The 15,982-nt window shown below is 42.2% G+C and overlaps 2 protein-coding genes across 7 annotated transcripts in view; one reads left to right on the top strand and one right to left on the bottom strand.

Annotated features, from left to right (window-relative positions):
- Positions 1–921: 921 nt before the first annotated feature.
- GATAD1 (GATA zinc finger domain containing 1) lies at positions 922–9,100 on the bottom strand (the record flags this gene model as incomplete). Of its 3 annotated transcripts, none has more annotated exons than XM_083467719.1 (5): positions 922–1,401; positions 2,251–2,434; positions 3,731–3,790; positions 4,359–4,484; positions 8,728–9,100. In XM_083467719.1, the coding sequence occupies 5 exons, from the start codon at positions 8,872–8,874 to the stop codon at positions 1,211–1,213; spliced, it is 708 nt and encodes a 235-aa protein (XP_083323845.1). In that variant the 3' UTR covers positions 922–1,210. The 3 variants fall into 3 exon arrangements, with proteins under 3 accessions (XP_083323845.1, XP_083323843.1, XP_083323844.1); XM_083467717.1 differs by lacking the exon at positions 8,728–9,100 and adding an exon at positions 7,684–7,952; XM_083467718.1 differs by lacking the exon at positions 8,728–9,100 and adding an exon at positions 6,170–6,373.
- The window catches only part of LOC310689750 (protein lifeguard 1-like), a 22,211-nt gene continuing 13,020 nt past the window's right edge, over positions 6,792–15,982 (top strand). The window contains exons 1-5 of one of the 4 annotated variants that reach the window (XM_083467715.1): positions 6,792–6,910; positions 9,675–9,752; positions 11,664–11,873; positions 13,887–13,965; positions 15,759–15,812. In XM_083467715.1, coding sequence (XP_083323841.1) covers positions 9,749–9,752; positions 11,664–11,873; positions 13,887–13,965; positions 15,759–15,812 — 347 coding nt within the window. In that variant the 5' untranslated portion in view covers positions 6,792–6,910; positions 9,675–9,748. Of the gene's footprint in view, positions 6,911–8,372; positions 8,509–9,134; positions 9,200–9,674; positions 9,753–11,663; positions 11,874–13,886; positions 13,966–15,758; positions 15,813–15,982 lie in introns of those variants that run through there. The other 3 variants (XM_083467714.1, XM_083467713.1, XM_083467716.1) reach the window with 3 other exon arrangements.

Below are 15,982 nucleotides of genomic sequence, written 5' to 3'. Positions count from 1 at the left end.
TACCACTTGCCTAGAACAGGTAAAACCACATCCATTTCCAGATGGATCAGTTATCAACCGAATTCCTATTTTGTTTGGATTGTGGTTCAGTTTATTGTTATTTATCAATCATCTTCCACATACACTCTAAAGTGATGTAATATGGACTTTAGACATGACATTTTCCACCGTTTTATGTTATTGAAAGGGAAAGTAGAGCTAGGTGTCATCAGTACATTGCATGCAGTAGCTTCCTTGGGTAGGTGTTGAAGCCCCCCCCCCAAAGATAGAATTGCTAAGCATGAAAGTGCAAGTATTATGGGGCACTAGTCCCCCGCTCCCAAACTATGTTCTGAAATGGCCTGCTCAGCTACATAGTAATGGACTCACTTGAAGCATGGTGCCACCAGTTCCTACACTAACTAGTGGGTGTAAAAAGGATACCATGCTTGATGGTATTACTGAGAAGCCAAGAATTGTGTGGATCACTATATTGTTACTCCCTTTACATCTTACCTGGTACACAGTAAGACAGTTCTTATGAACCTTTGGCAAGCAGCTATTTAAAAGTCTGCTCAGTTGAAACTTTTGTAGTTTCAGAAAATTAACAGCATAACCCTGTAGTAAAATTTGTTCATTTGGGCAAAGAACAAGGATAGAGATCTTGCGACAATCCAGATGGTGTTGAACTAAAACTCCCATTAGCCCTGACCACTGGCCATGCTGGTTGCGGCAGATGGGAGTAGGACTCCATGTATGTTGTACTATAACAACTGCAAGTTCCCCATCCCTGGCATATAGTAATTTGGAGTGGGGAGGAAATGAACACCTGCAATTATGCCTTCCCATCACGACAGTAACTGAACTTAAGTTCTATTTACTAGATGCAATGGTTTTTGTAAATGAACACATAGATACACAAGTTTTTCAGTAACAACAGGCTTTTTTTGTGAAGAAAGGTAGTCAATAACTTTATTTTTGTATAAAGCAATACTAACAAATACAAAATGTACAGCTTCTCACTAGACTCAACAAGCATGTGAGAAGTTACTTTTGACAGAGGAGAAGAAAAACAAGTTTCAAATAACGTGAAGAAATTTTGATTTTGAAAAAGGCACCCAAATTTAAATAATAAATAAAAGTCACTCATAGGCCTAGCTGGATATACTAAAACATAAACATTTGTGAAAATTAATATACATAAAAAGGAGTCTCTCAAGAGCAAGACACACTACAAGCTGCTGGCAACAGTTTCCTTGATAGAAATTGCTGGGGTAGGTCCAACGTGAGTCCAGATATAACCTTTTTCTGGTCTAGTAGGAATGGTAGGGAAAGGAGATGACTGAGACTTGAAATATTCCGAAGGCGCATGACAAACAAACTCTAAGTACTCAATTTTTCTTGGAAGATCTTCTTCTGGCCCTTAAATAAAAAACATGAAAAAGTTAGTTGGTTATTCCCCCACTTGGAGCTTTATGGTACATCCAGTTGGCTATTGACACATTTCTCCTAAAGTATCACTAGCAAGACAGGTACTTTCCCCAGCATGGATATAGCTCTATGCAGGAAATAAAGCTATGCAAGCTAGGCCTGCAGTGTTCTCCAAAAGACATTAGATGGGAGAATCTAATATGAAGTCCTCCATCCTCCAAAGTAAGGGCAAAACACAGAATTGTATAAAATGCAGCAACACAAGGATACCTGGTATCTCGCTCCTCCTAGGAAATAATTTCAGCTGGTTTCAGATCAATACCAACACTACTAACAAACAGCAGAGGAAAGGAAGGACTTGCACAGATTGAGGCTGTGTAACCATACTATTGATGATGAAAGAGGGACATGCATTCAGCATGCTGCATCTCTGTAGCAAGCATGTTGCCCTCCAGCCCAGTTTCTTTGGGCCTAAGAAGAGAAGGTTCACATGTGTAGAGGACCTTGTGTGCCCATAGCAACTTCTGTCCGCCGAAAGTAGCTAGGAGACAGTTTTATCTGGTGGTACTACTGATTTAAACTGAGGAAGACACTCCAACATCAGCACGCTTCCAAGGAGAACATGTTGCTGTCAAATATACAACTCTGAACTTCATTTCCAACACAAATATACATCTCTGCCAGAACTGCAATTCATGAGCAAGTCTAAAGGCAACGCTGCTTAGCTAGCTTGTACTACAGGATAAAAAGAAATCTAGCACTGTGGAGTTATATCACATGTAGCACTTTCTGCTTTGTCAGGACAGGTAGAATTTTAACATTTTGGGCCTTGGAACTTACCTATTATGTAAGTTGCAGGGTCAAAACAGTCTTTGGGGCTAGCTGCAGTAGGAATGAGCCATGTTAAAGCTGCACTTTTTTCGCAGTATTGGTCTTGAATAAACCCTCTAATCTGAGCATAGTATGTTTTACCATCCTGCTCATCAATCACTGAAACAACATCTCCAATCTGATAGTAAACTCCCTAGAAAAGATATAGATCATTAGAATTAATTTTTTTAAAAAGCTAAACTGATAATAGTTTCTGCTTTGGTGTCACAGAGTGAGCTGGCCAGTAGTCACACCGGAGATAACTCGTTATTAACAAAAACAGTATCTTCACAGACTTGGTTGAGTGTCAGGCCTAACAAGTACAACAGCTCATCCCCGGTAGGTCCTACCCCATTAAATCAGTTGCCAAGACTGGAAGTCCCTACCTCCCCACAACCATCTAAGTCCCCTCCTCTCCAGGGCTTTTCCCAAGCAATTGGAGTCTACACCTCTGTGAAGTCTGTCACCGCTCTGCCTGTTTCAGCCCTCTTCTAGTTCTGGGAGATAGGAGACGGGGAGCTTGTTGCAGCAGGATGGGGGCACACCCTTGACCCTTCACCAGCCTGCCTCATCTCTATTGGCCTCCATCCTCCCACTTGCCAGCTTCGGCTTCAGCCTCTGACTCGGATTCTGAACTTCTCTCTGCCACAGGTTCTCCCAGCTCACAAAGCCCTGTTACCTCCTCAGCTTCCAACCCCTCCTCTTCCCAGTCTTCTCCCTCATTTTTGTCCCACCACCGCTCCCCAGGCTCTTATCCTTCTTCCCTTGTTGGTCCCCAGCTGGTCTATGTACATTATCCGTTTCCTCCATGTTTCAGTTGCAGAAAGCCATGTTTGCATTTTCCCTTCAGTCAGGCCACAGTACTAAGTTTAAGGGCAATTTCAGTGTTCCCTGACAACAAACAGGATTGAAACAACGTGCCTGCATCATTTTTGTCCTTCCCCTAAAATATGGCTGTTCAGAGTTTTAGTCTGCACTTCTATGCCAATAATGCTGATTTAATGTGGTTTAAAAGCACATAAATATGTTAAAATAAATAAAAACAGTGTTTTCATATCTTTTTAGATACAGATAAGGATATTGATAAAATGGCTGTCAAGCTGCTCCAAATAAGTAAGTTAGAGTTTCAATACAGTAACATAAATAAATATATAACAGTTTCAAGCTATGTCATAGCAAACGATCTGATAGTAACTAATGGAGTTTTTCAATTTGAAAATATCAACTACTTTGCTCTTGAAGAGTATGAACTACACCAGAAAGTCTCAGTTCAGTCATGAACATGCTAGCATCCTTAGCAAGTTATGCATTTAGGAACTTCAGTAACCATGTACAGGAAAAATGCAAATTACAGTGCAGATTTATTTAAAGATTTAAAGATTTATTTAAAGATTTAAAGATTTATTAACTTTTGAAACACTTCTATGTTCATAAACTTCTAATAACATACCTTATGGAAGATAGATTCTGCTGTAATAATGGTAGCTACAGACTCTGGAGCTTTGATGGGCTGAAAAAGGAAGGTTATAATGATTAAACTGCACAAATAACGTAACAGTGTCAAAATAAAAATATAATGCATTTTTTGTAAATGAGATTTGGATGAAAAATTGATAATCTTTGGACCACTATATATGAAAACATCAAGAAATTAATAGCTTCAGTACCAGTAAGCTTTGACAAAATACATCTACCGTATATTTGTTAAATGTTTTAACCAAGAAGGATTTCACATTCAGAAATGCATAGAATATTGATATTATACACAAATGAAAAAGTCTCTTAAGACATTGCTCAAGAGTCATTTCGCACATTATGCTCAACAAGTATGAGCTGAAGCATACTAAATACATCTATTTCAATGCAATAATATGCATAGTCTTATGTGATGAATACTCATGGTTCTTCAGGAAAGCAATACTAATGTAGCAAAGTTGTATATAATTTGATAAGCATGTAGGAAAATATTTATATTTGGTGCAGCCTTTTGTAAACCTTACTATTTTTAGTACAGCACCTGCCACACTGCTTTAATTTAGAAAGTGCTCAACTGTAGCTGGAGTCCATAATCACCTTACATTTTTCAACTTAAAAATATGCCTTCTCCCTTTTCCTTTAGTGGAAACTTTCTTTTCAGCAGCTGGAGCAGACTTGTATTTTGTGTTTCTTAATCGAGCAGATCTTCTGTGAATTTCTTGCTTACTCTAGTGTACAAAAGTAAGAAATAGTATCAATTCATTAGTATATACATGATCAAATATACAACAAGACATATATATATATATATATATATATATATATATATATATATATAGTTATTCATAGGGCAGGGGGACACAGTAGGACCAACTTTCCCCAGCCAGAAAGAGATGAAACACCTATTCTAAACACATTTACTAAAAAAAGTACATGCAGCTAATTTCAACAGAAAGATTTTTATTTGTTTCAAGTGCTTAAACACTGTTGTTCAAAAAAATTTCTGCAGGGCAGCTAATAATAATAATAATTTTATTTGTACCCCATCCTCCCCAGCCGGAGCCGGGCTCAGGGCGGCTAACATCATAAAACTAACACAGTATACAATGAAAGAATGGGTATCAATCTAGAGAGTTTCAGCAACTCAGAAATAATTTCAAATCATAGCAGAATTTACAGCGCAGTCCTATGCATGTTTACTCAAAATTCCCACTATATTCAATGGGACTTATTCCCAGATAAGTGAGCCCAGGATCTCAGCCGAAGGCTGCAAACCAATATAGAATTATCTGAGAGTAGGCTAGTGTCATGCCTAAGCTATGTGGTGTTCTGGCACTCCCCTCAGCTCGCCTGTACCACCGCACCATTCTTTGTAAGAAAACTGGGTTTCTGATAGGTATTTCTTAATTTTCCTTCTTGTTTCCACACCAGACACAATATTATGAATAGTTCTAATCTCTGACATAACCAGTCAAGAGGCATGTGGTGCAATACGGCGCTTATTAAAAAACAAGGGTTTGATGATCACAGGGTTCAGAAGCATATGGTATCGGTTTGGTATCATTTGTTACTATTTTCTCATATAAAAACGTAGCTAGTTAACAATATTGATCCTGCTCTAGTAAACCAACCCTGCTACCATCAAAACTCTCCATTTCCAACTCTCACTCCAATTAACCACCCACTTCCAACTCACTTCTCAGCTGCCTCCCAACAGCATTCAAACTCTTATCTAATCACCATTCACTTCCAACAACCCAAACACATTTCCAATCCCAACATATACCTTAGCTCATGTATTATACTCACCTACGCAGTTACCTTAATATAAATCACACACACACATACACATACACATATACATACACTCTCTCTCTCTCAAGGTAGCATGCGCACTAGTTGCACCACCCACTTTTGCCTGCACCCGCCACTGGCATGTAACCCCTTGGAAGGCTGCCCAAGAAGGGAAACCCCACCCCTGAGTTAGAGGCACAACTCGGATCAGGTTAAGTTTGAATGTGCACCGTAAGGTTGAAAGTTGTTGAGCTTTTATCCTTGCAATGCCTATTAACTTGAAGAGCTGGGCGGCACCGGGAAGTACGGAAAATAGATCTGAAGCATAACGAAAAAAACGCGACGTGACCCACAGAGGTCCGATGTCGCACAGCTGACCTAGACCTATAATTGTAGCGCTGGGAGGGACCACGGGGGTCATCTAGTCCAACCCCCTGCTTCAGTGGGGATGCTCTTTAGACTGAGCCCTCCCTCCTTTTGTTCAATGGCCTCTTCTGGGGAGGGTGGCTTGGCCGCGCCAGCGCAGGAAGGGCGACCGAGGAGGCCCACTTGCTCCAGCGGCGGGCCCTGCTCCCCAAGAGCGCTCAAGGGACCCGCCGCAGCCCGAAACTGGCCCCACCTGCTTCCCGCCGCCGCTCCCTCCGCCGCCGTTGCTGTGCTGCGCAGCCGCCGAGGTGGTGGCGTAGGCGGCTCCGGCGGACCCGGGAGGCCCCGGGCGGCCCGTGCAGTTGTTGCAAAGGATCTCGCCCTGGCCGCCTTTCTTCCACATGGACGAGGAGGTGGTGCGGCACACGCTGCACGTCGGCTTCAGGCCCAGCGGCATCTTGGCGCCGGGGGACCGCTCGCTCGCTCGGCCTCCGGCTGCGAGCCCGCTCGCCACGACGGATGTTGTGCGTGGAAGCGGAGCGGCTGAGGAAGCGGCGGGGGGGAGAGCAGAGCGGCCGGGAAGGGAAGCGCCGCAAAAGAGGGGCCTCTGCCCTCTGCTGGCTGCCCACTAGGCTGCATGGCCTGAGGGGGAGAGACAAACGAGGAAAGCCGGGGCTTCCCGCCCTCAGGCCGCCTGGAGACCCAGGGCGAGGTGGCCGGTTTTGCGGGGAACACACGGGCGGTATATCGTGGTCCTCCTCGGGAGCCCCAATGCCTTGAGTGACCCTTGAGGTCGGCTGTAGTCAGCCGAGCAGACACTAGACCACCCCTTTCTCTTTCTCGGGCCCAAGGATAACCGGCTAACCTCGTCTAGCCTAGGGACGTTATAAAGTAGGGGGCAAATAATATAGTATGCATACAGTTGGAGCAGTATATTAAAAATGCTCAACAGCGGGAGAGGGATGTGATAAAGGCCGGCCTCGAAAAGCAGGAGGTGAAATTATACTAAATTTATGGGCCACCTGTATCCTGGACTTGTTTACTCAGAAATGCACCCCCCCAGTCAGTTTATTAAGTGGCTGGTGGGTAGGATGCATAGAAGGCTATAGCTGTATTTCTAAAAATTTCTTAGGGAAACTTGTACCTATCACAAGAAAGCAGCTGAAGAAAGTTAAGGACAAGATTTTGCTGGTGGGTGGGTGGGTGTGTATAAAACATGGGGATTTATGTTTGTAGGCTCCATTCCTCTTTTGTAATAAACAGCAGTTTACAATATAAAATACATGTTACACAGAACTAAAAGCAACATTACTAATCACTAAAACTAACAGCAACCAGTTAATTGCCTTCTAATAGTGTTCACTCTGAATTAGAGGTCTCCTGGACCTCCTACCATACCATCACAAGGACCCAAAGGTTCACTGCACAAGGACTGCAGTGAAAATGTATAAAGCAACCTACAAAACTGAAATAAGGAAGATACCGTCACAACCAATAATACCCCACCCTCTGGCACCTATGGTATCTCTGCTTTAAGGACAGAACTGAAAACTTGTACTGTTGTATAGCTCAGTAATGACCTTCAGAATCCAAGGTTGTCAATCAATATTTTTCATAAACTATAAATTCACCCACAAAAAGAGTATGAAGGGAAGTAATAAAGTACATAAAATGAAACAAAAAATAATAGTTACTTAAAATGAAGTAAGTCATCTGGAATGTGTATCAATAACATGCTCACTAAAAGGTAGCTAGGTGTTCCCTTACCACCTCTTTTCCTATCTTGGGCTGCAGCTCCCTCCTTGCATTGTTTATTCTGTTATCAGGTTGGGCACTGCTTTCCTTTTGGGTGAAGACAGAGACAAAGTAGGTGTTGGGCAGTTCCTCCTCTCTGTCATCTAATAGCATTTCTCTGTCTTCTCCATGCAGAGGACCTAGTACGTGCTTCTTCTGCCTCTTGCTTTGAGCATAGCTGAAGAAACCATTTTTAAAAATTGTTTTTAACCTCTCTTGTAAGCCTGAGCTCATTCTGAGCTTTAGCCTGCCTGCCTTTCCTCCTGCAGCTGTTGGCTGCTCATGTATACTCTTCCTTCATGATTTCCCCCTTTTCCTTTTACATGATGACCTTAAATTTCAGCTCATCTGCAAGCTCCTTATGCAGCCACACTGGTTTCTTTAGTTGCCTCCCACTTTTATTTCTTGTTGGAATTGTCTGCATTTGTGCCTTCAATATTTCACCTTTAAGAAACTCCCATCCATTTTGGATTTCCTTCTCTTTGAGTATTTCTGACCATGGAATCTCACCCAGTAGTGCCTTAAACATTTTGAAATCAGCCTTCTTAAAGTCCTGAGTGCAAGTCTGACTACACTCAGCTTTCCATTGCCTCTGTATAATGAAACCTGTGATTACTTCCTCCCAAGGTTCCCAGTACTTCTACTTCAGCAATCAGTTCATCCCTGGTGGTAAGGACCTGGTCCAAGATAGATGATATGCTTGTTACTTCTTCCACCTTCTGGGACATCAAATTATCAGTGAGGCAATGGAGGAACTTGTTGGACCTTACATTCTTGGCAGAGCTTGAGTTCCAACAGGTATCAGGGAAGTTGAAGTCTCCCATGACTACTATATCTCTCCTTTTTTGAATGCTTGGTAATCTACTCTAGGAAGGTATCATCCAAGCCTTCAGTCTGGCCTGGAGGTCTATAGCAGACACACACAGTAAGGTCACTGGTGTTCTATCATTTTTACCCTTATACTCTCAATCTGCCTTCCATGCTCTAAGTTATGTATCTCTTCACAAGTGTACATACCCTTCCCTTTCCTTTTGGTCTATTCCTTTTGAATAGGTTATACCCTTCAGTTTCTATATTCCAGTCATGAGTCTTACCCCACCAGGTTTCCATAATGCCTGTTAGATCGTGTATTAAGAGCTCACATTTGCCTTTCTTGTTTCCCATACTCTGTACATTAATGTAGACAACTGAAAAAATTAGAGACAGTTTCCCCACTCCAATGCCTATTGTAAATTGCCTTAGAGCTCATTTGGATGAGGGGGATGTTTTGAATTAAAAAAATATGAATTAACATGGGGTCACAGGGGTATGGCCAAAGCAAGTGGTGAAAGGGGCCAGTCTTGTCCCCCTCTCATCTATTTTTGTGCTATCCTCTTGAGCTCTCTTTTGCCAACTGTCACTTTTAGAATTCTGTTTCTTGAAACTTCTGGATGCCTTGTTGCCATAGTGTCCTTACTAAGTTATCACAGAGTATTAGTTTATATCTTTGGTAGGTAATGCTGCCTTACCTTTTGATAGTGCCAGTCCATTAAAGCAGAGGTTTTCAACCTTTTTGAGTCCACAGCTTCCTTGACCAACTACAGTCTTTCTGCGGCACCCCTGTGGGGCTCAGGAGCCCAGTTATGTCACCCCTTTCCTTCAGAGCTTTTTTCTTCCCTTTTGTTCATTGTTAGAAAGTAAACTACTTAACAGTGGTGGTACCTTTACCTCTAATGACAAGTTGCCATATTTTGTATCCGTCTCTTCTCTAACTATTTGGATTCGGATTTAGATAAGTTTTAGATGACAAAGAAGGATATTCCCTGGAGAGCCATTTTAGATCAGTTTTAATGCAGGGGCTCCATAGGAAATCCTAAAAAAACTAACTATAGAAATATAGTTTTATGGAACTGTTTATGTAAATAGAGAACATATTTTTAACTCAATAAAAAGTTTTATTCTTCTTCATTACCTCAATCCCTTAGCTTCAGAAGCCCTCTGAAGGAGAAGTGGTTACACAAGGCTATTGCACAAGGGTGTTACGATCTAAAGTGCAAAAATGGGTAAGTCTCCTAATAGTAGTGATAAGGGAAATATGTAAGAAAGTCTGGAGGAGATGGCTGACAGTCCCTCCCTCCCAGTTAGCCATGTTTCTGGGAGATCTTCATAGATGTCATAGCCAGTCTCCGCAGTCATGGGAGTCACAAGAGCATGAGCCCAAGATCTTGTGAGATCTGGATTTCCAGCCCTTACGAGATTTGACAGTGAGGTTTGTGGGACTGGGATGCCTCTAGATGGCTTCTCCCAAATCAGGTTGGCTGCATTCTGTGCAGGCAGGTGATGAAGCCTACCCTCCTTTGTTTCAGGATTATCTCAGTTTATAGTTGGTCATGCTATGGAAAGCCAGGATTGATTTTTTTTTTCATGCTTTCCAGATTGACTTGGGGATTTTTTCCCCCATCTTCCTTGGAGTATCTCCTTTAGAACAAGATATAAGCAGTGCATAGTTTCTTAATTTTTGTCACTTTATTATATATATATATAATATTATATATATATAATAGTAGAATACTGTGACCCACTGAGAGAAAGGGAGGCTCTTTTAATAACTTGCTATACACCCTTGGGCTGTGGAAACACCTATAAAGAGGATCATATGGGCTGAGTTCCAGACTGTCCCACAGATTTTGGGCAGCTGTAGGAGAAGGACCTGACTTGGCTGAACCATGACAGCCAATGCAGCCTGAGGGCAAACACAGCATGGAAAAGCCGGGTTAGCTCCTTGAGAGGTGAACAGCTTTGATAGCTGGCCGTCTTCCCACTACTATCCTAATACCTGTCTGCAAGGTATTGTGGTGAAAGGAGTAGGAGTCTTATATATGCAGTGGTATCTCAGGTTACATACGCTTCAGGTTACATACGCTTCAGGTTACAGACTCCACTAACCCAGAAATAGTACCTCGGGTTAAGAACTTTGCTTCAGGATGAGAACAGAGATCGTGCGGTAGCGGCATGGCGGCAGCGAGTGTCCCCATTAGCTAAAGTGGTACCTCAGGTTAAGAACAGTTTCAGGTTAAGAACGGACCTCCAGAACAAATTAAGTTCTTAACCCGAGGTACCACTATAGTGTTATGGGCAGATGTCAGAGGTTGCTGACCTGGAATATACCAGGCATATATCAGGAACTGAGGATAGACTCTAGGTGATGAGCCCTATGGAGCTAAATGCACACAGGGCTTGCAGACACTTTCAGGCAGCAGGGAGTGGTGTTTGTGGTTGAGCTTTTTGATAGGCAAGCACATTCAAATGGTTAGGTAAGAAATAAATATCAGGAACCTGGCCCTTTGTTCTTGCCTGATCAACAAGGAAGTACTTCTAGCCACTGTTCTCTAAGTTCATAGTTGGTTTATTCAACAAAGTCCTCTAGGTGGTCCACAAAACAATATGAGTGCACTAAAAATGAAGGATATGATACGTTTTGTTCAACAGTATTTTCCTTTTATGGTAGTCCTCTCAGTGGGGCTGGTATTTTAACAATAATATAAAGGAAAGTTGTCACCCCCTACGTCACCACTTTGTTCTAAAGCAGGTGAGGAATTTGTGACCCTCCAGACATTGTTGGACTCCAACACCCAGCCAAAATGGCCAATGGGAGTCAAACATCTGGAAGGCCACTATTTCCCGGTGCTTTTCTACAGCTTTCTTCTATTTTTAAGACTATCATCCTCAACACATTTACTAGAGAACAAGCCCCCTTTAATTCAATGTAAACGAGCTTGGCATTGTGCTTCACCTGCAAAAACCACTGACTAGAAGGTTTCTTGGTATGAATCTGAAGGTGTAACTCGAATACATTTATCCAAGATGGAGAATAATCTACCAGTAAGCTTTTTGTGGAGACATATTATGCCTCAAATACCAACATTCTGGTGAAGATTCTTCACAAGTTACAAACTCAGTAATACTTCTTGCAGAAACAGAACCTCCACCTTCTAGTAATCAGGAAAGTACTGTTGAAGAACCTTCCCCTGTTCTCGAGGAGCATCCAGCAAAAGTAAGAAGAGCAAAATCATCTCGGTCACAACACAGGCGTCCGAGAGGTGCACGGTCATCACATAAAAGACGGCGACCCATGACAGCCGTTGAGGAAGAAGGTCCATTTTCTGACAAAGCTGTCTGCACAGGTAAGTGACAACAGTTTCTGTCCAAGGGCTTACGCTGAGAGAGTACAGGAAGGAGTGCAAAGTAATTGCTTGCATTGTTGGTCAGGCATAGAATATATGTAATTCTAATAATAGATCCCTTTTGCCTTTCTCCCCTTTAGATTAGAATTGGCATTCTAAGGTAATAGATATTTCAATAATAGATTTTGGTAAACTTAACTGAACAATTAAAAAACAATAAGGATGCTAAACTGCAGTGATGTGTTAGAAATGGAAAGGATTAGGCCCTTTAACAGGAGATTCTTAAACAGATAACAGACCTGTGTAGGTTTTTATTGTACTGGAAAAAATACTTTGAATATTACTATTTCAATGCAATTTGCATAATGGGAATTTTAGTTGAAAATTTAACTTGAAGTGGTCAAGACCAATGGCTGGTACATTATAGTTGATGCTGAGGAACCGATTCTTTTGGAATAGATTTTTTTTAAAGGTAAGAACAGTCATGCTAACCCCTGATCTGCACTGGCTTAGGATAAGGTCTGCATCATTTTGCTTTAGTTTAGATTCCTGCATTGCATGTAAGGTAAAGGTAAAGGGACCCCTGACCATTAGGTCCAGTTGTGACCGACTCTGGGGTTGCGGCGCTCATCTCACTTTATTGGCCGAGGGAGCTGGCGTTTGTCCGCAGACAGCTTCCGGGTCATGTGGCCAGCATGACTAAGCCCCTTCTGGTGAACCAGAGCAGCACACGGAAATGCCGTTTACCTTCCCGCTGGAGCGGTACCTATTTATCTACTTGCACTTTGTGCTTTCGAACTGCTAGGTTGGCAGGAGCAGGGACCGAACAACGGGAGCTCACCCTGTTGCGGGGATTCGAACCGCCGACTTTCTGATCAGCAAGTCCTAGGCTCTGTGGTTTAACCCACAGCGTTGCACTAAATGACCCACAGGGTCCTTACCAACTCTACAATTCTATGATAAGCCCCCCAGACAGGGTGTTATAGGAACGGTTGATCGGGCTACTGCCTCTAAAGCTAGTCCATTTCCCAGAAAGGGGCCTTGTTTGCAGCCTGCAAAAGTAGGCAATCACTGCCCCCTCCCACCCTTTCCATTCCCAACAAGTGGCAATACTTTGGATGCAGCTGTTGATCTGCTGTTCCTGGCTGGGATTTTGGATTGCTCTCTTTAATACAATATATTTGTATGAGACAGCTGCATATTCCTGCATTGCAAGGGGTTGGGTTAGATTATCCTCAGGATCCCTGCCAACTCTACAGTTCTATGATTCGGCATTATACAGTATATAATGTCTTCATTTTGATGAGGTAAGGGTGAAAGGTGGTGGCACAGCAGGAAACATTTGATCCACACTGTTCAAGAGTACTACTACATATATGTGAAAGCGTCTTAGAACCATGGAAAATCACAGATGCACTCTATTTATTCCAATAGGTAGAAAGGGCTTGAGTCCATGTTCAGCACATGGGTAGTTAATCCTGGGTTTGACTGCTACATTTAGTTGTAATTGTTGCCCATTCACAAATGATTAATACTGCATGTATAATTCCAGAAGCATACAGACTCCTTAACTTAGTAAAATACACAGAAAGTTTGGCTTTGGTCTCCTTGGAGTAGTGTTTTTAATATCTGGGATTTTTAAAAAACTAAATAAATACTTGTTTTGGAGTTTTGAAAATCTTTCAGATACTTATTGAGAAGTAATGGGAAAGCATGCAAATGTTAATAAAATATTTAAAAACAGCCAGACAAGCCATTAAAATAGCTCCATTGTCTTCTGGGTTCCTTCCTTATCAAAACCAGATTAGGTTAATCCATGGGCGTAGCCGGGGGGGGCAGGGGGCAGCTGCTCCCCCCCCCAATCAATTAAAACAATATAAATACAGTACTAAACTAACTGACCAATCACGTCGGTTCTGCCCCCCCCCAACAAAGTCTAACAAAAATCCTGGCTACACCCATGGCTTAATCCATTCTTTTCCCCACCCCATATAATCTGTACCATTTCCCTAGTTTTCTACAGGAAATTATATCTTATGTCTACACTTCAGCTGGGCTTGACCCTTGGTATAATTTGCACGTTCGTCTACTGGTAAGTATAGCTAAGTAATCACAGTTTCGATTAATTTAAGATGCAACATGGTGAGCTGCCTGTTTGTTCTATTGTGGCAAAACTTGGTATCTTAACCACTGCTTCTATTGGGGGGGGGGAGGTATTCCATACCTTTTATGATGCCCCCAGCTATTATGTTAAGAGGCTACATGGCAGCCATGATTTTACCATCTACTTCTGTTCAGTCCCATCTCACCTCACACAGCTGCCTGGATCTGTTTGTCAGATCTTTCTGTGACTGTGGCTGAGAAGGGCAGCCTGCTCTCCGGTTCTGTATTCCTTTGTTTGGCTGGCTGTCCAGATCCAGCCATGTTTAGTTCTTGAATTACAGGGGAGCTAGAGGGGTTTGGCTAAAGGGCTGAACTTATGGATTTCATAAAGCCCGCCCCCCTCGTTCTCCTGCACTGTGGTTAACCAATAAAGTGTTGTGACATCTTTTTATTAACAGGGATATTTACAGGAGTTACTGCTTTCTTTGAAGAAAGCAGTGTATCAGTTTTCTAATAAAATATATTGTTATGAATTGTGGGTGCCAAAATTCCTAATAGGTGTTAGAATATAATCAGTGCACAGAGTGTTAAAGTTGCCAGACACAGGATTAATAAAATCTTAAAATACAGGCCAAAACACCTTCCTAAATTCAGGAAATTGCCTGGGAGATGAGCAATTAACCAAAATCAAAGGGACGGTAATGAGCCATTAGGAAAGTCATTAGGAAGGCAAAGGCTGTGCCAGATGGTAAGGCCCTCCCTCTGCTCAGACTTCATTTTGGAAGGCAATAGAGAGTAGAGTTTAGGATTGGAGTGGCTGGAATTTGACCTAGGAGAGAAAAATTGCAGTCTGTTCAACACAGCAAGCTGCTGAGAGTTAGAGCCATGTCTGTTTAAATACAAGGCTGCTGCAGTTATGGGAAAAGCAAGAACCTTTGGGAGTGCTAATGCTGGGAACCCCTCCATCATAGGGTCAGGTTGCAAATGTGTGTGAATAAATCCTATATCATAAAGACACCACAGTCTCCATTGTGCCTCATTTCCAAAAGGAAACACGGACCCTGGGTAAAGTGTGCTAGGAACCCCTGGAATCTCACACTGCTGTGGAGATTGGGGTGGCATGTAACAATATATTAGTGCTGAGTGTCTCCAGCCATAACATCTCACAAAAAGAAAATGTGTATCATTCAGCCTCCCCCCCCCCCGAGGTCCAGTGAAGCAGCTGCCTCAGCTGGTGGAGGCCCCCAAGGCTACATCCTCGCAGGCATTCCTCTCACCTCTGCCACCTCTGTCAGAGAGGCACTTCCTGCTTTGTCTCAAGCAGTCAAACGGAACGTGCCACCCCTGAGCCCAGGTCAGGAGAGCTGTGTATTGAAAGCCCCCAACCTTTCATAGGAATTAGTGCCTATGGAATAGTCACATTGAAAGGACAACCATTTAGACCAGGCATAGGCAAACCCGGCCCTCCAGATGTTTTGGGACTACAACTCCCATCATCCCAGACCACTGGTCCTGTTAGCTAGGGACAACGGGAGTTCTGGTCCCAAAACATCTGGAGGGCCAAGTTTGCCTATGCCTGATTTAGACTATAATATCATTGACTAAGGTTGCTTCTAATTTGATATATTTCTTATATCAAATATATTATGTTTTAGCTTTGTTTTAAATGCTGTTATGAAATATCGTGAGTGTAGAAATTGTGTGTTAGAATAAATAATAAACTACCAGTTCTCTGCATTGGGATCCTTTCTGTAACTGCTTTTTGCTTGGTTTTTTGGCCAGGAAATACCTTAAAATATGGGTACGAAGACGCCCATGGTTTTGCTATACCATGTTGTAAGTATAGTGCATGTAGCTGCCAATGAAATAAAATCTAATCTCTTAATAATTACAATAGAGTATATTTTTTTTTACAAACATGTTTTATAAAATCAGTGTATGTAAACAAGGAAAAATGTTATTTGTAGTATCAATTATGTATGCAAACAGACTGAACATCTATGTAC

Source organism: Podarcis liolepis (genome assembly GCF_965112155.1).
Source record: "Podarcis liolepis genome assembly, chromosome: 12".
Taxonomy (NCBI): domain Eukaryota; kingdom Metazoa; phylum Chordata; class Lepidosauria; order Squamata; family Lacertidae; genus Podarcis; species Podarcis liolepis.
This window is presented reverse-complemented; position numbering and strand designations above follow the sequence as displayed.